The sequence below is a fragment of the Cetorhinus maximus genome, chromosome 8 (assembly GCF_964194155.1).
Source record: "Cetorhinus maximus chromosome 8, sCetMax3.hap1.1, whole genome shotgun sequence".
Taxonomy (NCBI): Eukaryota; Metazoa; Chordata; class Chondrichthyes; order Lamniformes; family Cetorhinidae; genus Cetorhinus; species Cetorhinus maximus.
Window position 1 is genome coordinate 23,328,097 of NC_135886.1, and position 23,867 is coordinate 23,351,963.

Sequence of the window (23,867 nt, forward strand, 5' to 3'; positions counted from 1 at the left end):
GAAAATATGTATAAAGGAAGAGAAGGCTGTTGGTAAAAAGGAGGGGGATTCCAGGATCTAAAGCCTCCAGCCTGTAAGCCTCATACCGCTATCTACAAGGACCCAGAGCTGAAAGAAAGTCATTTTGAATGCTACTGCCCAGAGTGCGCTTTGCCAGCAGTCTGTTTAAATGTGTTTTAATGTTGTATTAACGGAGATGTAACTAGGTGTCAGATTAATTAGGGGATTTTTGTAGTTATTATAGTAGTAATTTGTAGACATATGTATGTGCTTACAATCTTTCTTGTATTAATAAAATGTTTAATTTAGTTTTATAAAAACCTCTTGAGACTTGGTGGTCTTACTCCTACTGAATTCAAAGCCTGCATCTCAAAACATACAAATTGCAAAAACTGGTTTTGACAATTGTTTCAAGTTTCCCTCTGGGACTTGAGCAGCCCAGCATTTACCATTGAATGTGTCACAGTAATAGACTGTTAGTTTCCAAGTCCCAGGAAGATGCTAGGAATGCCAGGTTTTATAAACTATTATACTTTAAACTGCTTATTTAATTTCAAGATAGAATGCAGTTAGGAGTGTAAAAGATAGCTAATCAGCATTTCTACCTGGATACATTGCCACAGAGATGGGCTTTGAGAAAAGAATCCATGGGAAGCCATTGTAGGATCAGATTACAGGTTTTCCTAACAACATCACTGAACAATGAAACATAGGAGAAGTAGGCCATTCAACCCTTCGAGCCTGCTCCGCCATTTCACAAGATCATGGCTAATCCTGATTGTGGTCTCAACTCCATTTACCTGTCAGCCCCCAACAGAACCCTCGAGTCCCTTGTCTGTCAAAAATCTAATCCAAGTCAGCACTAAATACATTCAATGACCCCCAGCCTACAATGCTTTCTGGGGAAGAGAATTTCACAGACTAACAACCCTCTGAAAATTTCTTCTCATCTCCACCGTAAGAAAGGCGGCCTGCCTCTTCAACCTGCCAGCCTAATCAAAAGGGCCGGCAGCTCTGCAGCCGCGACAGTATCATTGATAGAGCTAGCCATGACGGAGGCTGCAAGGAGATAGAGAACACACCTCCATATTGAGGCACCCTGACAGGGTAATTGAAAAATTTCTGTGCCAGGGTCAGTTGGTCAGGCAGGCACAGGCAATCAGAAGGGAGACCTCCCTAGCTGTGGTGTCAGGAGCAAGTAAACACTTGCTTCACCTGCATACTAACTTTACATGATTCATGTACTAGGACACCCAGATCCCTCTACACCACCGAGTTCTGCAATTTTCTCTCCATTTAAATAGTATTGTGCTTTTCAATTCTTCCTGCCAAACTAGACAGGGTCTAATTTTCCCATATTATACTCCATCTACCAAATTTTTGACCACTCACTTAACCTGACTACATCCTTTTGCAGATCCTTTACCTCCTCTTAACACCTTACTTCCCTACCTATCTTGGTGCATCAGCAAATTTAGCTACCATTCATTCGGTCCCCTCAGCCAAGTCATTGATATAAATTGTAAATAGCCAAGGCCCAATGATCCCTGGGCACTCCACTATTTACAGCTTGCCAACCCAAAATGATCCATTTATCCCCCACTCGCTGCTTCCTGTTCGTGAACCAATCCTTAATCCATGCTAATATGTTACCCCCTACACCATGAGCTCTTATTTTTTGTAGCAACATTTGACATGGCACCTCATCAAATGTCTTTAGGAAATCCAAGGACACTATCTACTGGTTTCCTTTTATCCACCTTGCTTGTTACTTGCTCAAAAATCTCCAATTAATTAGTAAAACACTATTTCCCCTTCACAAAACCATGCTGACTCGGCCTGACCACATTATGATATTCCAAGTATCCTGCTACAATCTCCTCAATAATAGATTCTAGCAATTTCCTTATGACAGATATTAAGCTAACTGGCTAATAGTTTCCTGCTTTCTGTCTCCCTTCTTTCTTGAATAAAGGCATTACATGTGTTATTTACCAATCTGCTGGGACCCTTCCAGAACCTAAGGTGTTTTGGAAGATTATAACCAATGTATCTACTATTTCTGCAGCCACTTCATTTAAGACCCTAGGATGCAGACTATCAGGTCCTGGGCACTTGTCAGCCTTTAGGTCAAGGTTTTCTCGGTAATTTTTCCCTGGTGATGGTGATTGCCAATTGCTCCATTTCTTTCATCTCTTAATTTTCAATTATCTTTGGAAGTTTTCTAATTCTTATTCAGTGGAGACAGACATTTCCTTATTTTCCATTAGAGAGAGAGTCTGGGGAATTCATAAAGGACCCACACTCACTTCAGTTACTCTTTTCCTTTTTAAATACTTGTAGAAACTCTTACCATCTGTTTTTACATTTCTCACTAGCCTTCCCTCTAATTTCTCTTTTTGTTATTCTTTGCTCGTTCTTAAAATCTGTCCAACTTCTGACCTATCACTCACCTTCACAGAATTGTAGTGTTTCTTTCAATTTGATACTCCCCTTAACTTCCTTATTTCCATGATGAAGCAGTCCCCTCAAACAGCCTTTTGTGTTTACTGGGATAAATCTTTGCTGAAAGTTGTTATATCACCTTAAAAGTCTGCCACTGCATCTCTATTGTCCCACCTTTTAATCCAGCTTCCCAGTTCACTTTAGCCAACTCTACCTTTATTTCGGTTTAAAACACTAGTCTTTGACACACTTCTCACCTTCAAACTGAAAATGAAATTTTATCATATTATAATCGCTGCTGCCAAGAGGCTCCTTTATTGAGGTTACTGATTAATCCTGTCTTAATTGTACATAACCAGATCTAGGATAGCCTGCCCTCTGATGAGCTCTAGATTGTACTGCTCTAAGAAATGGTCCCAAACACACCCTGAACTAATTTCCCAAGCTGCCTTTGCCCAATGAAAAAAGTGAAGTCACCCATGATTATTGCAGTACCTTTCTAACATGCCCCATTTATTTCTTCCTGTATACTTTGTCCTGCAGTGTGACTACTGTTAGGCCTGTAAGCTACCCCCACAACTGATCTCTTACCTTTCCTGTTTCTTATCCGAGCCTCTCAGACAGGGAACTGTAAGGAACTGAGAGGGGGCGAGCCGAGAGATATGTAGACAGCAAGTCTCTATGGTTCATAATGTAAGAACGTGGGTGGGAGCACGCACTTGGATTGATGAGTCCAAGTTCGTGAGGATTTAAATGAAACTGGAAGATTTACCTAGCTTTGGTTAGAGGGAGGGATCTCCAGGGTAAATCTTACCATGAAAGCCAGTTCGGGGATTAGAAGTTATCTGACTGGAAAAGGAAAAAGAGGCAAGCCCTCAGTAGCTAAGAATCAGTTTGGATTGGCTCCAGGAGAATAGAGTGTCTACTTAAGGGTCAATGCAAAGTATGAATGTAGATGGTGATTTTCAGTCATTTTAAGTGTTAAATGGGGGAACCTTTCTGTAGTTTAGAGTATAAGTTGCCTACTAAAATAGTAGTTAATGTTGCATTTAGTTTTAGTGTTACTTTAAAAGTCTTAAAACTTGAAGCCTTGTCATGTGATCCTTTTAGCCAATTTAGTTCAAATTTCTCTTTAAAAGTTACCCGTCTCCATGTTCATCGTAACATTTATTTTTACTTTAAGATAAAAGCAAAAAACTGCAGATGCTGGAAATCCAAAACAAAAAAAATACCTGGGAAAACTCAGCAGGTCCTCTCCACAGATGCTGCCAGACCTGCTGAGTTTTTCCAGGTATTTTTGTTTTTATTTATTTTTTACTTGTTTGCACTTGGTCTCTGCTCAATTTTAAAACTCAAATTTTTGCTTTATTTAAGCACTTCAACTTGCGCTTAGTGATCAGCCCAAGTCTTCCAGTTAAACTAAATCTTCAGCGTCTTTCTATTGAATGTATTACTTGCATTCCTCATTCCCTCCACCACACTGCCCACAATATATTACTTCCTATTTATCTGTATTAAATTGCATCCATCACTTGTCTGTCCATTTTACTAACCAGTCTACATCTTCCTGAACCGTTTTACAGTCTTTGTTCAAACTTAAATGTTTATTCCGAACAACAGCAGTACATTCAAAATTTTACCTTGCAACTCTACCCAGCTATGTTACATATCACCATAGTAACATATGCACTCATGACCTTTTTCTAGGAGGCTTGCAAGATGATACCACAAGCACCAGAGTACATGTAGAATCCAGCACACCACAATAACATCTTTCACATAAGTACTATGACAGGAGTATCTAAGTGTTGGCCAACTCCCAAGCCTGGATGTGAAGGATACAGGAGACTCGGATGCTTAGGTAGAGAATGTTTATTGCCTACCACAGAGCTGATTTCTCCCCTCTAACCCACCAGACAGCCAATGCTGCCCAAGTCTTCCTTATATACTCAATTGAGTATGATTAACAAATCAACTCCTAGCACCTGTTCACCTTATTACCGTCAAGTATTTAACATTCATTAAGGAGAGCCTATGAGAAGCTAACAGATTTCCCTTTTTTCTTTAAATTAAATTGATATGCATAAAAAAATTCATACAAAATGAAAATACATGTTATATTATACAGTCTCTGACATAATCCAAATTCCTTTCTTAAAAAAAGTTTAACATGAAAATTTCCATGTTGTCATAATCCATTATAATACATGGCGTCCCTCTTCAAGGATATTCAACAATTTCTTTGGACGAGCAGTTCTTTTTGTGAAACAATCAGATAACTGGTGAATTGTGTCAACCCATTTAATTTTGGAAATTTCCTTCCTTTCCAACATCTCTTTTATACTCACAGGATCAATCTTCAACCTCTTTTCTGCGACATTCTTTGTTGAATGGACATTGCTCTCTCTGGGACAAAATTATTTATGTAGCATCATGGGCTTATTTTTCCCTGGTTGTCCCTTATATAGGAGTTCCTTTAAAATGCTCAATAAATATATAGCCATATCTGTTGCCTCCACCAGCGGAAATGTCTCTGCAGCTAAGGTGCTTTCAAATATCCTCTTTATCTTCTTCAATTCCCACGCTAATAGGCAATATGTATCATTTCCTCTCACTAAAAATATCATGAATTCTGCTGTACTTGAATCATCATCAGGCAGGTTAGTGGGTGAGGTGTCACTAAAATTAACTAATTTTATCCCTTCCGTGTCACCAACGTCTGGAAATCTGATTGAAGGAATTAAGTTCAGTAGAATGTACTAAGTCTAATTTGCTTTCAGTGCTCCCCCAATAGTAGCATATTTCAGCATGGTGCTCAACTCTAATACAGCATAGCACGCATCCAGCCTCGGTTGCACACACAACTAGTTTAACTGCCCATTAAGCTTCTTAACTGATCTGCTTCTTCCTTGGTTGTGGAGTCTTCCTTTTGCGAAGACCTAGCCCGGTTTATCAGGATCCTATTAACATTCTCTAGGTAAGACTGTTGAATCAAGGTTATTCCCAACTTAGTCTGCCTAACATCCAACCCTACGTGCTTAAAAGCTCCAGAAGTCAGACTTCCAATTTTGAATTCCTTATTAAATTTTATCTATTACAAATTTCCAAAATCCCGCAGATCAGCTCCCCGCCACCCCCACAGGAAATCATCTACGGGCAATAAGAAAATGCCCGCTAGTTTTCCTTCATAATACATATTAAACATTGCTGGATCTACATTTAGCTGAACACAACCAGCTTTAAATAAAAGACAGACATAACTAAAAAATACCAAACCACCGATTCATCATTTTGCCCGTAAACACACTTATTCAACCTCCATAATTTCCCTTCTGTATCTCCAGCTCCTTTTGGAGGCTTTAAAAATGTTTCTCTTTGAAATTACTCCCCTTGCAAAAATGCTGCTTTGACGTGGATTTAGATTCCCAAGAGTATGTCGATAGAAGTGCTAGGAAAATCCTCAAGCTTGCTTTTCCTGCTGTTGGGGAATCTGCTCTTAACCTCCTGGTCACCCAGTTGTTCTTCGAATCCCTGAACCACCAGTATTTCCCCTACTAGATCTCCTGTCCCTTTCTGGACTGCGGCTACTTGACTCATCGTTCCTGTGACTAGACTTCCTTTCATAAGTTCTTGATCTTTTCCTTGGGCTATGATTACCATTAGGCCCACCATCTGAGCTTACACTATGTTTCCTGGATTTCCACTTCCTTCTGCCAATCCATAGATCTGATATTCTGCCCCTTGTCTTGTACATTCAGCCAGTTTTTGTATTTCCTTGGGGCCTTTCCTGCCCTTCCTGCTACGGTGGCTTTGTTCCACTCACTAGCCCCTTTTGGCATATATATCCCTCTAGTTCCAACTTTCAGTAGTTGACCTTTGTGACAAATTGCCCTATCCTGGTCTTCACTATTGCTTGGTCTACTCTCAGTTGGTGCATTATCTGTCACAATCTGTTGTTCGTACATGCAAGGTACCTGATGCATCGTGTTTCCATCATTTGTTCAGGTTTCATCAATGTGTAATCAGTGTCACTAAGTCACATGGAATGTACTCTAACAGCTTGGTTAGCATGTCGCAAGATTAATCGCTTTGCCTTCAGTGCCCATAACTGTCCCAGGCCTCTCCATTCTTTCTGCCCTTCTCTTTTATAGTGCACCATATCCCTGTGCTGAAAATGCATTTCAGACAGCCTGATTCGATACCCCAAAGCTCTCCTGATTTTTTCTGAAGCTTCCACCTTAATAAATGCTTTCCTCCTGGCATGCATGCAAATGCTCCTCAAAAATGCAACTTATGGTAGTCCCCTGCAAAGCCAGGGGGTGTCACACATTTTTGAAGGTACCTTTGGATTCCTGCCATAAACTAATTGATAAGGGCTGGAGCCCCCAACAACCTGAAGTGTTTTTTTTTTTTTACATGCACTGCCCACACTATAGCAGTTGACAAGTTAAAAGTCGGTTGGTCTGCCAAAATTTTTCAGAGCATTTTGTCAATCACGGCATGATTTTCTCATAACCGATTACTAGACGGGCTTTCTGCTGTTGTGTGCATTGCAACAATATTCAAATTTTCGCACATACTCCTGAATTCCTTGTTGGCAAATTCTCCTCTACTGCCCGTTAAGAATTTATCTGGTGCTCCCATCCCCGTTCCTACCCACCTTTCCATTATTTTAATTGAATAATTACTTTTGTCTTTGCTAAAAATTACCATTGACAAGCTAAATCTAGTCACTACTCTATAAAATGTAGAAGAAAAATATTTCTTTTATCTTTTACCTTGAGGTCCATAACTACGGTTTCATTTGAAGTCTCACCAATGGAAGACTTACTACTGGTCATAATGGCGTCCTCCTACACTTTTTACAGATACCACATTTTTCATTAATATCCTCAACAAGTCTAGTGTATTCCCCATCCAGTGACCCCCCCCCACCCCGCCACCACCACCACCACCAATCCCCCATCTTTTAACAGAATCTTCAACCTATGGCCAGAGGGATGTGTAAATTGTTGATGCAGTTTTGTAATAATTTGCTTCTTCTCACGTAAATCCTCATCTCCAGCTGCCTTTAATACCTCTTTAACATTCTGTCTAGAGATTACAGGATTTAAAGGAATAAAACAATATCCCGACTGTGTAAATTCCAAATGTACAGATTTTCCAAAGACTCCTCAGGTGACTCTAACTTCATTTGGGCCTTTTCATTGAAGGCATCCTTAACAATAAAGATATTTCACTCGATACATCAGTACTGATAAAGTAATTTACCCCTATTTTACTCGGAATTACTTTCTTTTTAGTGATTTCAACATGTTACCATCGCCAAATCTAAAACAAGTAGAATTGTCATATTCTTTGACTTTACTCCGGTCTTCCTCAAAAAATCTATGTAACAGTTTAGCCAATTCACTCCACATACCGTGGACGTACACCCACTATCTAGAACTGCGCAATTGATTGAGTCTGCAATTAGGATACTCATTACAGGACTAAAGCTTTTGGTCACTAACATGATTCCTTCTGATTGGTTGGTATCGCCCTCCTAGTCTTCCGTACCTTCGATGCCATGTGTCGTCTCAGAAACTCTTTCACTTCAGGAAATTCAACGCATAATTATACATAGATCCACATCTGAAGCACTTGTAACCACGGAAGAGGGGCAGACAGTCTGGCCGGATGACCTCCTCAGTCACCTGCTGCCTGGGCCTATTGATGGCCAGCCTGGCCAGGCCCAGGAGCAGGTTCACAAAGAAGTATTCCACCCTCCCATTATTAACAAATCAACATCCAGCACCTTTTTACCTTATTACCTTCATGCACTGGTTATTTTAACATTCAGTAAACAGAACTTATTAGATGCTAACAATAAACAAAAGATTACACACCATATGCTACCACAAAAGGGATGCAATTTGCAATCCTCCAAAAAAACTAATTTCCAATTTTTTGCTGCCCATATCCTAGCTCACACTTAGTCCTCCTCAACCATCAGTCCTGTACTCAGGCCTATATTTGGATCTCAGCTCGTCAACACCTACGTATTGTTTAACATTTCGAGGGCTGTTTTAAAGTAATTGATCTTGGAAACTAGCAGATTGAAATATCTGGCATATTATTAGTGAGTTCATCAAAATTCCGAAGCTTGTGTTCAAATCCCTGCACAACATCACCCTTCTCCACTTCTGTAACCTCCACCAGCCCAATGATCACCAAGGACTCTGCATTACTCAAATTCTGGCCTCTTGTGCAATTCTAATCACCTATCCATGCTCCCTGATCATTTAGAACTTATGAGTAGGAAATGGGTGGTGCAGTTAGACAGTGGAGCCAGAATTGTTCAGGAAGGTAAGTCGCCCTGCCGCCAGGGCCAAAAGTGGGACCCGACCCTGCACTGGCAAGCAGCCAATTAAGTGGCTGCTGCTGGAACTGCCATTCAATTAATGATGACAGTCTGCCACCCAGAACCGCTGGCTGGCCCAGAGGACAAGCAGCTCAACAGTACCACTGATAGAGGTGGCCGCTGCTGAGGCTGCAGGAAGGAGGTGCCTTCATGTTAAAGTATTCTCAAAGGCAAGATAAGCTTTTTTATTTAGTGCTGGGATCAGGCAGGCAGGTCCCAGCAATCAGGATGGGTTTAACCGACCAGCAGCAATACCACATCCATGTGGGGCAACCATGAAGGAGCCCCTCACCATTCCCCCCAGCAACCTAAGAGGCCACTTTACCTAGGAGTCTTTCCATGCAACAGCTGCTCCTCCCAACACTAGTAAAACGTTGGAAGGGGTGGGCAGTGGGTAACAATTGACCAATAGTTTTGTTTTTCCTTCACAGAACGTGGGTAACGCAGGCATGGCCAGCATTTGTTGCCCATTCCTAATTGCCCTCGAGAAGATGGCCTTCTTGAACTGCTGCAGATACACCCACAGTGCTGTTAGGAAAGGAGTTCCAGGTTCTTGATCCAGTGACAGTGAAAGAATGGCAATGGTGTGAGACTTGAAGGGGAACTTGCAGGTGGTGTTGTTCCATGTGCCTGCTGCCCTCGTCCTTCTAGGTGGTAGAGGTTGGGGGTTTGGAAGGTGCTGTTGAAGGAGTCCTGGCGAGTTGCTGCAAGGCATTTTGTATACAGTACACACTGTTACCACTCTGCATCAGTGATGGATTAAGTTGGTGGATTGGGGGGGGGGGGGGGGGCACGTGGTAGTGAACAAGCAGCCTGACTTGTCCCAGATGATATCACTGCATCGAGTACTGTTGGAACTGCCTTACCCATGCAAGTGGAGAGTATTCCATCACATTCCTGACTTGTGCCATGTAGATGGTTAGACAGTGGGTGATCAATGATGGTAATGCCATTGCAAGTCAAGGAGAGATGATTAGATTCTCTCTTGGAGATGGTCACTGTCTGGCACAAATGCAAGTTGCCACCTATCAGCCCAATCTTGAAGGTTGCCCAACTCTTGCTGCATAAGGCCATGGACTGCTTCAGCATCTGAGCTGTGAATAGTACCAAACACTGACACTGTGCAATCAACAGCCATCCCAATTTTGACCTTATGGAGAGAAGATCATTGATGAAGCAGCTGAGATGGTTGGGCCTAGGACACTATCCTGAGGAACTCCTGCTGTAAAACCCCCAACAACCATCTCCCTTTGTGCTAGGTACGACTCCAACCAGTGGAGTTTTCCCCAATTCCCAACTGACTCCAATTTTGCTCATGCTCCGTGATGCCACACTCGGTCAAATGCTGCCTTGATGTCAAGGGCAGTCACCTTCACCTCACGAGTTCAGCTCTTTTGCCCATGTTTGGGCCAAGGTTGTAATGAGGTCAGGAGCAGAGTGGCCCTGATGGAACCCAAACTCAGCGTCAGTGAACAGTTTTTGCTAAGTGCCGCTTTATAGCACTGTCGACGAACACAAGAGTAAGAACATTAGAAATAATAGTAGGCCATTCGGCCCCTCAAACCTGCCCCATCATTCAATAAAATCATCGCTGATCTGCTCCAGGACCCATCTCCTCTTTTGTGCCAGCTTCTCATAGCCCTCAACTCTCTGATATTTCAATAATTTATCTACCTCCTCTTTAAATACTTTGTGATCTAGCCTCCACAACTCTCTGGGGTAGAGAATTCCAGACATTCACTGCCCTCAGAAGAAATTTGCATCTCAGTTTTAAATGAGTGTTCCTTTATTCTGTAAATAAATAGCAAAAGCAGCATGCAATAGAGCTAAGCGATCCCACAACCAATGGATCTGATCAAAACTCTGCAGTCCTGTCACATCCATTTGTGAAAGGCGGTGGACAATAGTAGGAGGAGGCCCACACATATCCCTATCCTCAATGATGGTAGAGCCCTTCCATCACTTTGCTGATGGCTGCATGAAGGCTAATAGGGCAATCATTGTCTGGGTTGGATTTGTCCTGCTTTTCGTGGACAGGAAATATCTGGGCAATTTTCCAGATTGTCCTGTTGATGCCAGTAGTGTAGCTGTACTGGAACAGCTTAGCTAGGGGTACAACTAGTTCTGGAGCACCCAGTACTACTGCCAAGATGTTGTCAAGTTCCACAGCCTTTGCAGTATCCAGTGCCTTCAGCCATTTCTTGATATCGCATGGAGTGAATCGAATTGGCAGAAGACTGGCATCTGTGATGGAGAACTCAGTAATTCTGGCTGAAGATGGCTGTAAATGCTTCAGCCTTGTCTTTTGAACTAATGTTCTGGGCTCCCTCATCACTGAGGATAGGGATATTTGCAGAGCCTCCTCCTACTGGTAGTTGTTTATTTGTCTATCACCATTCACGAATGGATGTGACGGGACTGATCAGATCCATTGGTTGTGGGATCACTTCGCTCTACTGCATGTTGCTTACGCTATTTTGCATGCAAGTAGTCCTGTGTTGTAGCTTCATCAAGTTGTCACGTCATTTTTAGGTATGCCTGGTGTTGCTCCTGGCATACTCTCCTGTATTCTTCATTAAACCAGGGTCGATCCCTTGGCTTAATGGCACTATAGAGTGAGGGGATAAACCAGGCCATGAGATTACAGATTGTGGTGGAATACAATTTTGCTGCTGTTGATGGCTCACAGCACCTCATGAATGGTCAGTTTTGAGTTGCTAGATCTGTTCTGAATCTATCCCATTTTAGCAATGTGGTAATGCCTCACAACACGACAAAGGTATGCTCAGACTGGACTTTGTGTCCCCCATGACTGCCAGTGGTCACTTCTACTTATACTGTCATGGACAGATCCATCTGGGACAAGTAAATAGGTGAGGACAAAGTCTAGTTGGTTTTTCCCTCTTGTTGGTTCCCTCATCACCTGCTGCAGGCCCAGTCTGGTAGATATATCCTTCAGCCAGCTGTGTCAATCCACTCCTGTTGATGGACATTGAAGTCCCCCAATTAGTGCATTCTGTGCCCTTGCCATCCTCACTGTTTCCTCCAAGTGGTGTTCAATATGGAGGAGTGCTGATTCATCAGCTGAGGGAGAATGGTAGATGGTAATCAGGAGATTCCTTCCACACGTTTAACAAGATACTATTAGACTTCATGAGTCTGAACTCAATATCGAGGGCTCCCAGGGAAACTTCCTCCGACTGAGTACCATTTTGCCCCGCCTCTGCTGGACAGGACATCCCCAGGGAGGGTGACGGCTTGAAAGGGATGCTGGCTGTGAGGCACGATTCTGAGCATGACCATTCCAGGCTGTTGCTTGGCTCGTCTATGGGACAGTCCTCCCAGTCTTGGCACATGCCCCTAGATGTTAGTATGGAGGACTTCACAGGGTTGGGTATGCAGTCTGTCATTTTAATTGGCTGCCCAACTTCAGTCAGTGGGCAGCTGAGGTCCCCACTACTGGTAATATCCCACACTGACAGGAAGACGTCAGGATTCTTCCCCCGGTGCATTCCACTGCCATTTTACAAGACCTTCCCCCTCACTTTCAACCCATCTCCAGAGGGCGAACAAAAGCTAACAGATTGAAAATCCAGTGTTAAAGTCCAGCCCCAACTGAAAGTGGAACATCTCCTAAAAAGCCAAATGTGAAATGAGTTTCAACAGTTTCAAATCTGGTTCAAAGTGTCGGGGGGTAGTGGAGAAACTCAGCCTCCAGGACAAACATTCAAATGCAGATCTAATTTGCAATGTTACTCGAGGGACCACAGGTTGGCTAATGTGAAATGCAAAAAAGTGTTACACTGGTGCAGGAGAGAGAGAGAACCCTCTTCTGAAGTTCGGGCAGAGCACTGAAAGCTTTGTTCTGCATCTAGCTGTGCTACAACTGACCTAATAAAGTACTGGACACCCAGGCAAATGTCCTTCATTTTGAGCAGTAGAAAAAGATTGTTATTAAGAGAACCAGAACCCAAAATTTTTATGCCTCATTAAACGTAATCTGCCAGATATCTCAAACTGCTAATCTCACTTGAAGATTACAGTTACTTTAGAATAAACCTCCACAAAAATTTTATATACAATAAGTAGTGCTTCTAATCAATAGAAACCTTTCCCAACTTAAACATTCAACAAGTAGAAATTGATCCACTCCCATAAACTTAACTCCTGGGACAATGAAATTTCGCAGCAGTATATCCATAGTTCCAAGGTCTTTTCTATAAATACAGTAACTTGGCATATGAATAGGAAGCTTGCACTTTGTTTTCCCATCACACAACTTTCATATTCAAATCTAATTTAAACAATTACCTAACACACCAGTTTTACAATGTCCAACAGGTATACACTGAAAGCAATATAGTTTCCTAAAATCCAAGTTGGATGCAAACTCATTAATAATGAATGCACCAAGTTGTTTTTTTCCTTAAATGAGGCAAATCCTTGGTAACATTCAATTTTCCCCTCTTTCCCCAACTCCCAAGCCAGTGGATGACCAAGTAATTGCATGGATGACTTCAAGTGTTGACAAGCTACTTGATCAAAAGTGATAGCACAAAAACTTGATCCTGGCTTCACCCAGAATATATTTTTCAGGAGGATCATTAGAAATCCATAATCTAATGTTGTAGGAACAAGAACTCTTTCTTCCCCTTCCCATCGCAGGATGCAATGTCAAAAATTTGGGTCACTTCCGAACAATTAGTTCAAGGCCATCGCTAGATGTCACAGCAAATTATTTGCATGCACCCCCAACAAACAAATTTTATACAGTAACTTTAAAAAAGGGGTGTGTGTATGTTTGGGGTTGGTGGCAGGGGGGGCGGAAATGTAATGACAGCAGGTCACAATATTGTAGCACAAAATAATGTAGTCAAAAAGCAACTGATTTAACATGGCTGATTAAAATAGTGACGAACAGTAGGAGTTGCCCTCTTAAGACAGAGCAGCAGTAAAGGTTACCAGTGAAGTCGTCAGTTTCAAGTGAAAATTGCCCACTCTATTTTCTGTCACATCATGAAAGCAAGACACTTTCATTTCCAATTTAAGATATTTCCTTTGAGTTTACTGTATTGTAGAACACACTAGAAAGCATTAAGGGAACTAAGTACAGAACATTGAGAACCATGTTTACAGGTCATTCGGCCCATTGTGCCTGTGCCAGCTCTTTGTTAGATCAATCCAAAAGAAATCTTCCTCTTTTTCAAAAGTTTGTCCAATTTTCCTTCGAGATAAATAGTCCCTGCCTCAACCACTTTGCACTGTGACAACCACTTTGTAAAGACATTCCCTCTTTTCACCTAACAGAGGATTTTCAACACACAAGATGAGTATTTGTTTCGATTCCATAAAAAGGAAATCTTAAGATGTTTTAGTCAGATAAACGATGTTGACTGACGTTGCATCTTTTATCTTCTTGCCTGGTATTTACTACTTTGTACCCGCAGAAGTATTTGTTCCTTATTTCACTTTTGCCCAAAACAAAATTATATTATCTTCAGATACCACAGCAATGAGATGAAGCAAAAATGCTGATGAGCATTTATTTTAGAAAATTTTCTTGACACTTTATTCAAAAAAAATCACCAATGAGTAAAAACAACCCGATGGAGGACCGAAAATTGCATATACCTACCATTATTGAGAGCAGTAATCTAAGCTTGGCTGGTTGACCATGACCACCACAAATGGGGCCAGCCTCAACACATGGGTAACAGGACTTATCAGTGGCTTAAGGCAAGCTCTACTAGTTGCTAAATGCTTATGAATCACACAGCTCACTAGAGTCTAATAAACAAGGCTATGAATTGACAAGATGTGGCAAGTTATCTTTCAACAAGATATCAATAAGACAGATTTAGAAGCAGCACTAGCAAATTATTTATACATTAAAATATGGCAGTAATCAAATAATAGCAGGAACAATCAAAAACATTTATATAGCTCAGTTTAAAAAACTGAAAATGATCAGTTGAAACTGCTTTGTGATGTCACTGACATTATGATCTCACGTCATAGAAACAGATTGTAGCTTGTAACCATGAAAACAAAAGGGTTATAAAGAGATCTATTCATCAAAAGCAATAGCCTAAAAGATTACAATAAACTTTGGTGCAAGCCTGTTGAGAACATACAAATCTGTTTCTGCTAGCACTGTTTGACCCAAAGCAGTGTCCCAAACTTTATCACAATACTTATTTTGAGCTCTGCAACATTAACCACCTCCACCCCTACCTTATCCTCTCTGCTGCAGAAACTCTGATCTAGACCTGGATCATCTCTAGACTTGACTTTTACAATGCTCTCCTCACCAACTTCAAGACCATCACCCCTTACCAAACCCATTTGTTTAAAACTCTTATTGCCCAAGCCTACCTCACCCATTATTCAATTAATCAAATGTAAAATACTTGATCTAAGTCCACAAATTATTCCAGGGCTTCACCCCATACTTCTAAGTATTGTTCCCATCTTACATTTCCCCTCTTATTTTCTGACTCAGGCTTCCTGTGGATTTCACCCTTCCCTTTATTCCACATTTGGCCACCCCAACCCTCCCATCAGGAACTCTCCAAAAGCCCTGCAACACTTTTGTTGGCTCAGTGAAAACTAACGTAAGGTCTTCAGACAATGGGAGCTTAAAGACTCAACTGCAAAACCAAACAAAATAAAAAAGATATTTACACTAGTCAGCCTTTTCCTACTCCAGATTTCACACCACAGAAGACCCATATTCTCTTACTAGATGATTCAGCAGCAGAAATTAAAATATTAAAAGATTCTCCTACAGGAAGAAAGAAAGAGGAAAAGGAAGGAGGAAAGTTTATACAAATTGATTAGCTTTTTCCAATTCCAAATATTAATATTACTTTTTGTCGATGGAGCTGAATAAACTTCAGAAATAAAAACGGTCAAACTTATCGATCCTATGTGGATAAGAAGCTCATTATGGGTGGCACACTGAGCACGTTTAGAGCACACCCGCCCCACCTCCAACGAAACACGCACACACACAGCAGACCAAACACAAAAGAGTCCAAACCAGAGGCAGCAAAAAAAAAAAATATCCGGCCAGCTCCCCTCTCAGTGCGTTCACTCGGGCAACAAGAGGCAGAATGGAAGCTGCCGGGAAGGCCTGGGCCGCAGTCAGAGCCTCGGCCTTGCGCTGCCAATGGCTCAGGGCGAGAGAGTGAACGGCCCCAGCTCAAAAACCACCAGCACTCACTTTTTCAGAATCTTCTCCTTTTTGATTCGGCTTCGCTTTTTGCGCGCCTGGAGAGCCAGAACTGGAAGAGAGAAAAAAAATTACAAGACAGAGGATTAGAGCGGAGCTCGAGGGTCCCGAAGACGGTTATTCTGCCCACCCCTACACAGCGGGTTACCGCTAAAAAGCTTCCCTCACCTTTTCGGGAGCTCATGTTGGAGCCGGTTCCTCACAGACTCGCCGCGCAAGCGCAAACCCACGGGCTTTTTCTAACGTCCTCCCCACTCGCGGCCTGCTGTTCCGACCTCCGGCCGTCAGGTGGGAGGACACAATGGCCCGTTGGCGCTGCCGCCCGTTCATGTCACCGGCTGCTGTTCCGACCTCCGACCGCAGGTAGCGGACCGAACGGCCGGCCGGCCGGTGACGTCACCGACATGACGTGACGTCATCGCCCTGAGAAATGCGCCGTTCGATCTCCCAATTCTCCTATTAAAAACAGAAAATGCTCAACGGGTTAGGCAGCATCTGTGGAAGGAAAAATTACAGAGTTCGTGTTTTTTTTTTAGGTGAATGATCTTACATCAGAACTGGAAAAAATTTAGAGATGTAATAGATGTCCAAGGTGAGTGGAACTAGGACAAAAGGAAGGGCTGCCATAGGGTGGAATATTGGAGAGATTGGATAACAGAAGTGTTAGTCTTACAGAGCCAAAGGGAATAGTGATGGGCAAGAAAAGATTGTCCAGAGCATTTGTGCTACTGTCTGAAAGTGAAGATAAGAGAAAAGCCAAAACATGAAAAGGAAACAAAATAGGGGGAACAGAATTTACAGTCTTAAATTGTTCAACTCAGTGTTCAGCCTGGAAGGCTCTAATGTGCTGAATTGAAACATGAGGTGCTGTTTGCTTACGTTGAGCTTCACTGGAACAGTTGCCAAAGGCTGAGGACAGAGATGTCAGTGTGAGAGTAAGGTGGAGAATTAAAACGACAGACCGCTCGAAACTTGGGGTCATGCTTGCGGACTGAATGGAAGTGTTCCGCAAAGAGGTCACCCATTCTGCATTTGATCTCCCCAATGTAGTAGTCAGAGCCTCGTTAGCGCAGTAGGCAGCGCGTCAGTCTCATGCTCTGAAGGTCGTGAGTTCGAGCCTCACATGGGGCACTTGCTTGTCTATGAGATGGCTTTTTGGAGGAGCTTGTCGTGGAGCCCACTAGGGAACAGGCAATTCTAGATTTAGTGATGTGTAATGAGGCAGATTTGATAAGGGAGCTTAAGGTGAAGGAACCCTTAGGAGGAAGTGACCATAATATGATAGAATTTACCCTGTAATTTGAGAGGAAAAAGCTGGAATCAGATGTAACGGTATTACAGTTGAAAAAAGGCAACTACAGAGGCATGAGGGAGGAGCTGGCCAGAATTGACTGGGAGATGAGCCTAGCAGGAAAGACAGTGGAACAGCAATGGCAGGAGTTTCTGGGAGTAATTTGGGAGACACAGCAAAAATTCATCCCTAGGAAGAAGAAGCATACTAAAGGGAGGACGAGGCAACCATGGCTGACAAGAGAAATCAGGGACAGCATAAAAGCTAAAGAGAAAGCATACAATGCGGCGAAGAGCAGTGGGAAACCAGGGGATTGGGAAGCCTACAAAGACCAATAGAGGACAACTAGAAAAGAAATAAGGAGGGAGAAGATTAAAATATGAAGAGATAGTGGAGGCATTAGTGATGATCTTTCAGGAATCACTGGAGTCAGGGAGGGTCCCAGAGGACTGGAAAATCGCTAATGTAACCCCCCTGTTTAAGAAGGGAATGAGGCAAAAGACGGGAAATTACAGGCCGATTAGCCTGACCTCGGTCGTTGGTAAGATTTTAGAGTCCATTATTAAGGATGAGATTTCAGAATACTTGGAAGTGCATGGTAAAATAGGGCAAAGTGAGCATGGTTTCATCAAGGGGAGGTCATGCCTGACAAATCTGTTAGAATTCTTTGAGGAGGTAACGAGTAGGTTAGACAAAGGAGAGCCAATGGATGTTATCTATTTGGACTTCCAGAAGGCCTTTGACAAGGTGCCGCACAGGAGGCTGCTCAGTAAGATAAGAGCCCATGGTGTTAGAGGCAAGGTACTAGCATGGATAGAAGATTGGCTGTCTGGCAGGAGGCAGAGAGTGGGGATAAGGCGGTCCTTCTCAGGATGGCAGCCGGTGACTAGTGGAGTTCCGCAGGGGTCAGTGTTGGGACCACAACTTTTCACTTTATACATTAATGATCTAGATGAAGGAACTGATGGCATCCTGGCTAAGTTTGCAGATGATACAAAGATAGGTGAGGGACAGGTAGTATTGAGGAAGCGGGGAGGCTGCAGAAGGATTTGGACAGGTTAGGAGAATGGGCAAAGAAGTGGCAGATGGAATACAACGTGGGGAAGTGTGAGGTCATGCATTTTGGTAGGAAGAATAGAGGCATAGACTATTTTCAAAATGGGGAGAGAATTCAGAAATCTGGAGTGCAAAGGGACTTGGGAGTCCAAGTCCAGGATTCTCTTAAGGTTAACTTGCAGGTTGAGTCGGTAGTTAGGAAGGCAAATGCAATGTTGGCATTTATTTCGAGAGGACTAGAATATAAAAGCAGGGATGTGCTTCTGAGGCTTTATAAGGCTCTGGTCAGACCACATTTAGAATATTGTGAGCAATTTTGGGCCCCGTATCTCAGGAAAGATGTTCTGGCCCTGGAGAGGGTCCAGAGGAGGTTCACGAGATCCTAGGAATGAAAGGCTTAACATATGAGGAACGTTTGAGGACTCTGGCTCTATACTCGATGGAGTTTAGAAGGATGAGGGGGGATCTGATTGCAACTTACAGAATACTGAAAGGCCTGGATAGAGTGGATGTAGGGAAGATGTTTCCATTAGTAGGAGAGACTAGGACCCGAGGGCACAGCCTCAGAGTAAAGGGAAGACCTTTTAGAACAGAGATGAGGAGAAACTTCTTTAGCCAGAGAGTGGTGAATCTATGGAATTCATTGCCACAGAAGGCTGTGGAGGACAGGTCATTGAATGTATTTAAGACCGAGATAGATAGGTTCTTGACTGGTAAGGGATCAAAGGTTACGGGCGAAGGTGGGAGAATGGGGTTGAGAAACTTATCAGCCATGATTGAATGGTGGAGCAGATTCGATGGGCCGAATGGCCTAATTTCTGCTCCTTTGTCTTATGGTCTTATGGAGACCACATTGTGAGCAATGAATACAATAGAATAAGTAGAAAGAAGTACACATAAATTGCTGCTTCACTTTGAAGGAGTGTTTGAGGTCTTCGATGGTGAGGAAAGAGAAGGTAAAAGGGTAGATGTTGCATCTCCTCTGTTGCATGTAAAGGTGCTATGGAGAAGAGATGGGATGTTGGAGGTGATTGTGGAGTGGACCAGAGTAACACAGAGGGAACAATTCCTTTGGAATGCTGAAAGGTGGGTGGAGGGGAAGATGTTTCTGGTGCTGACATCATGCTGGAGGCAGTGGAAAAGGCAGAAATGATCCATTGAATATGGGGGCTGGTGGGGTGGAAGATGAGGACAAGGAGAACCCTATCATGCTGGGAAGGGGTGAGAGCTGAGGTGTGGGAAATCTGGTGGACATAGCTGAGGGCCCTGTCAAATCTTGGTGTGAAGGAATTCTCAGTTGAGGAAAAAAGAAGGCATCTCAGAAACTGTGGTGTGGAAGGTTGCATCATGAGAACAGATACAATGGAGAGGGAGGTACTGGGAGAATGGAATGGAGTCCTTACAGGGTGTTGGGTGTGAGGAAGTGTAGTTGAGGAAGCTGTGGGAGTCAGTGAGCTTATCATGAATATCAGCTGATAACCTATAATATAATCTAATAACCATATACATCATGATCCTATAATAGTCACAATTGTCTTCTCATTTAGAGGAAACACAATAATTGTAAAAGTAATCACTTCAGCCATAATAGGCATGCTTTTTCCATATCCTAATTTCTATAGTCATTTTATGTACCTATCTATAGTTTTATGCATTGTAAAATATTCTTATATTGTAAATCTAACTTATTACTTGCAAGGAAAATTGAATAAGTGTTTTGAAACATAGAAAAATTTATGTTGCAGAAAGAGGCCTGTCATCCCATCGTGTCCATGCCAGCTGAAAAAGAGTTTTCCAGCCTAACCCCACCTTTCAGCTTTTGGTCCACAGCCCTGAAGGTTGCATATCCAAGAGCTGGATTTTACGGAGCACCATGGTCTCACCCCCGGCTAAAAAGTCAGTGGGGAACCTGCCCATGGCAAGAACGGCTGCCCTACTGTCATTATGGCCGTTAATAGGCTGTAGGTGGGATTTCTACCCCTGAGAGACACTACGTCCTGCCTTAGCAAGCTGCTGGCCAGTCAGGTGGTTGGCAGCTCTGTAGTCCCAGCAGCAACGGAGATTATCACTGGAGCCAGATGCCAAGGTAAATGGAGGGAATTTCACCGGGGTCAAGCTGGCAGGCGCCACCAAGGGGGATGGGGGGAGGCCAGGTTTGAGAGACCAAACGAGGAGGGTAAGGGGGGAAGTGAGATCTTGGGAGGGGTGCCTCTTATGGACACAGGGCACCCACAAAGTAGATTTCCCCCCCCACCCTTGCTCAACACCAACCTGTGCAGCTAAAGCTGCCAGGCTACTTGCTTGGCGTGGGGGTCTTCCTGCCAAGGGTAAAATAGCAGTGGGAGCAGGATGGTGGCCATTTCGTGGACTCTTAAGCACCTCAGAAGGCCCAAAGGCAGGCAGGATGATTGATACCATCCCCACAAAATTTCACACAGGCTGGGGACAAGTGGGTAGGTAGTGGGAAGGCCACTTGCTAGCAGGGGAGTGTAAAATCCAGCCCTATATCTTCCCTCCTCGGAATGTGTTTTTGCTTCTTCACTGGTAGTGGAAGCAGTAGTTTATTGGTCATAGCTCTCTTAATTTGACCTCTCTGTCCTCATTAACTAACCTCCCTTTCCTCTCCAATTCCTTGAAAGTGTTGTGAGCTCCCAGATCCCACATTGTGTGAATCCCTCAAATTAGGTTTCTATCGCTCCTATAGTATTGAAACAGCCCTAACAACCTAAATTCATTAGTCAATCTCTACCTGTGACATGATCTATTAACTCTCCTGTCCTCCTGAACCTCTGCAATATGTGATATGAATGATCCTTGCATCTTCCTCCAATGCCAACTCAGTTGTACTCTGTCTTCAATTACTCCACTCTTACCTATCCAATCATAGCCAGAGCATCTTTAGCAATAGCTTCTCTTGCCCCTCCTGCAACATCACTGCAAAATTGTCCCAAGGGTCTACCTTTGGCCTCCTAGTCCTCATTTACATGCTGAACCTAGTGATATCATCTACATACATGGAGTTAAATTCCACATGTATGCTGTGGACATGCAGATATATCACTTCCCCATCTCTCTTTCCCTCATCCGCCTTTCTCTCCTTTTCTATGCTATTAGATTGCTTGTTCAACATCCAGTTTTAGATGAGCCATTACCTCCTCCAGTTAAACACTGGGAAGTCATGGAGCCATCAAACTTGGCCTTGACACAAACTCCATAGTCATGACACCTACTCCATCTTCCTCTCTGGCTACTGGTTCAAGTTGAAACAGACTGTTCACAACCTTGGCATCCTGTTCAATCTTTTCTGGGTTTCTAATCACATATCCTCTTCATCACAAAATCCATCTTCCAACTCCATCAGATAATCACTTCCCTATCTTGGCCCATCTGCTTTATATGTGCCTTAGTCACTTCCACACACAACTGTTTCAAAACGCTTTTCTGTACAACCACATGTCCTGCACACCATTAAGTCAAGCTTATTCAAAACCCTGCTAAATGTATCCTATCCCACAACTACTCGCTCAACACCCTATATTGCTGACTGATTCCCCAATGCCTCAAATTTAAAACGATTATTTTTATGTTGAAGACTTTCGTAGCTTTACCCTTTCCTCTGTAACCTCTTTTAGCCCTTCAATCTTTCATCAAACTCTCCATTCACTCACTCCAGCCTCTTGTGCATCTGCTGGCAATGAGCCCCACTTTTGGCAGTCATGTCTTCAGCTGTTTAACCCCAACACTGGAATTCCCTCCCCCAACCCCTCTGCCTGCCCATCTCTCCTCTCTCCTTGAACCACCTCCTTAAATCAGAGTCTTTGGCCCAGTTTTTCTTCATACTTCCTAATATTCCCTTGTTTACCTTGACGTCTTTTTCTCCTAACACCTTTACAAAGTGCCTTGAAACATTTTCTATATTATAGAAGTGTTACAGAAATGTGATCTTTGCTGTTGCCATTCATGTTGCTATCTTGTCCTTGAAAAAGAAAGCAAAAAGAGACAAATTATCTTTTGTTACCCTGACAAGCAGTAATACATTGTTCTGAGTGCAGTTCAGAGTGCAGTCCAAAATAATTGTGATGACCTAGGCATGCAGTTCCATACCATATAAAGCTTTTTTGTTGGATTGAAAGAATTTAAGGATGTGACTGTAGTCAAACTCATAGTGGAAGCGTAAAGGACATTGCATTATCTCATTGACAATGATGTTAAGTAATTCAAGGAATTTAATTCAGTGTGAGGAGGAGATAATTGTACACATACTTAGTACAATACATTCTTAAATTGTGTGGCTAGCTACTCCATCCTTGATATGGTTAGGCCATTACACTTTTTCAACTAGTTGTGTGTCAGCATTGGAATTGGCACTCACTATCCCAACCAATTCCTTCCACAGCCCCTGACTAGGCCTACTTATGACCTGCTTTATTCAGTTCCAAACAGGGTCTTCTTTCTTTGCCTGATCACATACAGCAGCACTTTCACAATTATATCTGAGAAGCTGAGCTTGGATCTCTCTTACCTCTTTATTCTTTCATGGGAAGTGGGCATCGATGGCTAGGCCAGCATTTATTGGCCATCCCTAGTTACCCTTGAGAGGGTGGTGGTGAGCCACATTCTTGAACCGTTGTAGTTCGGGGTGTAGGTATACCCACAGTGCTGTTCCCACATCTTGCATCACACAATGCTGTGTGATGAACAATATATGTATTTTTGTGTTGAGGAAGATTGTGATTCCAGTTTCACTTTATTTTTTTTTATGAACCTTAGCGCCTAGAAGTCTGGGTGGACCTGTTGCTGAAAGGCCAGCTTTTTGCGGTTTGTTACATACATTTTTAATGAGGTTTTACAACCCCTGATGTCAAAGACAGGTGTTAAAAAAAGGTTAGAAGTTTAGTGATTTTGGAAAAAAAACGCACTAGAAAAAACTGAACTTTTGCCTAGCAACAGTGCTCAAGTGACAGGTAGACAAAGGTAGACAGGAGTTGAGAGGCAGTTCAGTCAGTGGGTGTCAGGGACAGAAGACAGGAATTTTAAGCTCTCTGATAAGAAATAGTATAAGGTTACTGAGAGACTGAGTCTAGGGAATTCGAGTTTGCACTGCAGTTGATGCAATAGTGAGTTTAGAGTGTGGGTTTGGGTGTCTCAGGAAAAGATACTAGTTGGGTGAAAAATATTAAGTGAATATTCAGAAATTCACTGGAAGAAAACTGTTTGCAACTGCTCCAGCCCAAGCAAGAAGACCTGGCATCAAGATAGTGGTAAATCTGTACTGGGTTTTGTGTCTAAGGGGATATTGCTGGGGTAAAGGAATATTGGGAAATTGAATCGTTTTCTTGTGTTTGTATTGAGATCTTTCCATCATTTTATCTGGTGTAATATAGTTCATTTTTTCCTTGTTTAATAAATATTTGATTCTTTGTTAAAAGTTCATCAGT

The 23,867-nt window shown here is 42.7% G+C and overlaps 1 protein-coding gene and 1 non-coding gene across 2 annotated transcripts in view; one reads left to right on the forward strand and one right to left on the reverse strand.

Annotated features, from left to right (window-relative positions):
* Positions 1 to 16,430, reverse strand: part of LOC144683520 (SRSF protein kinase 1-like) — an 86,941-nt gene extending 70,511 nt beyond the window's left edge. Inside the window, exons 1-2 of the mRNA XM_078546590.1 lie at positions 16,251 to 16,430; positions 16,074 to 16,134 (exon numbers count right to left, since the gene is read on the reverse strand). Of these exons, the coding sequence (XP_078402716.1) occupies positions 16,074 to 16,134; positions 16,251 to 16,266 (77 nt within the window). The 5' untranslated portion in view covers positions 16,267 to 16,430. The remainder of the gene's footprint in view (positions 1 to 16,073; positions 16,135 to 16,250) is intronic.
* A 710-nt stretch (positions 16,431 to 17,140) lies between these two features.
* Positions 17,141 to 17,213, forward strand: trnam-cau (transfer RNA methionine (anticodon CAU)). The gene has a single exon. It is a non-coding gene; the product is annotated as a tRNA-Met (tRNA).
* The last annotated feature ends 6,654 nt before the right edge of the window (positions 17,214 to 23,867 follow it).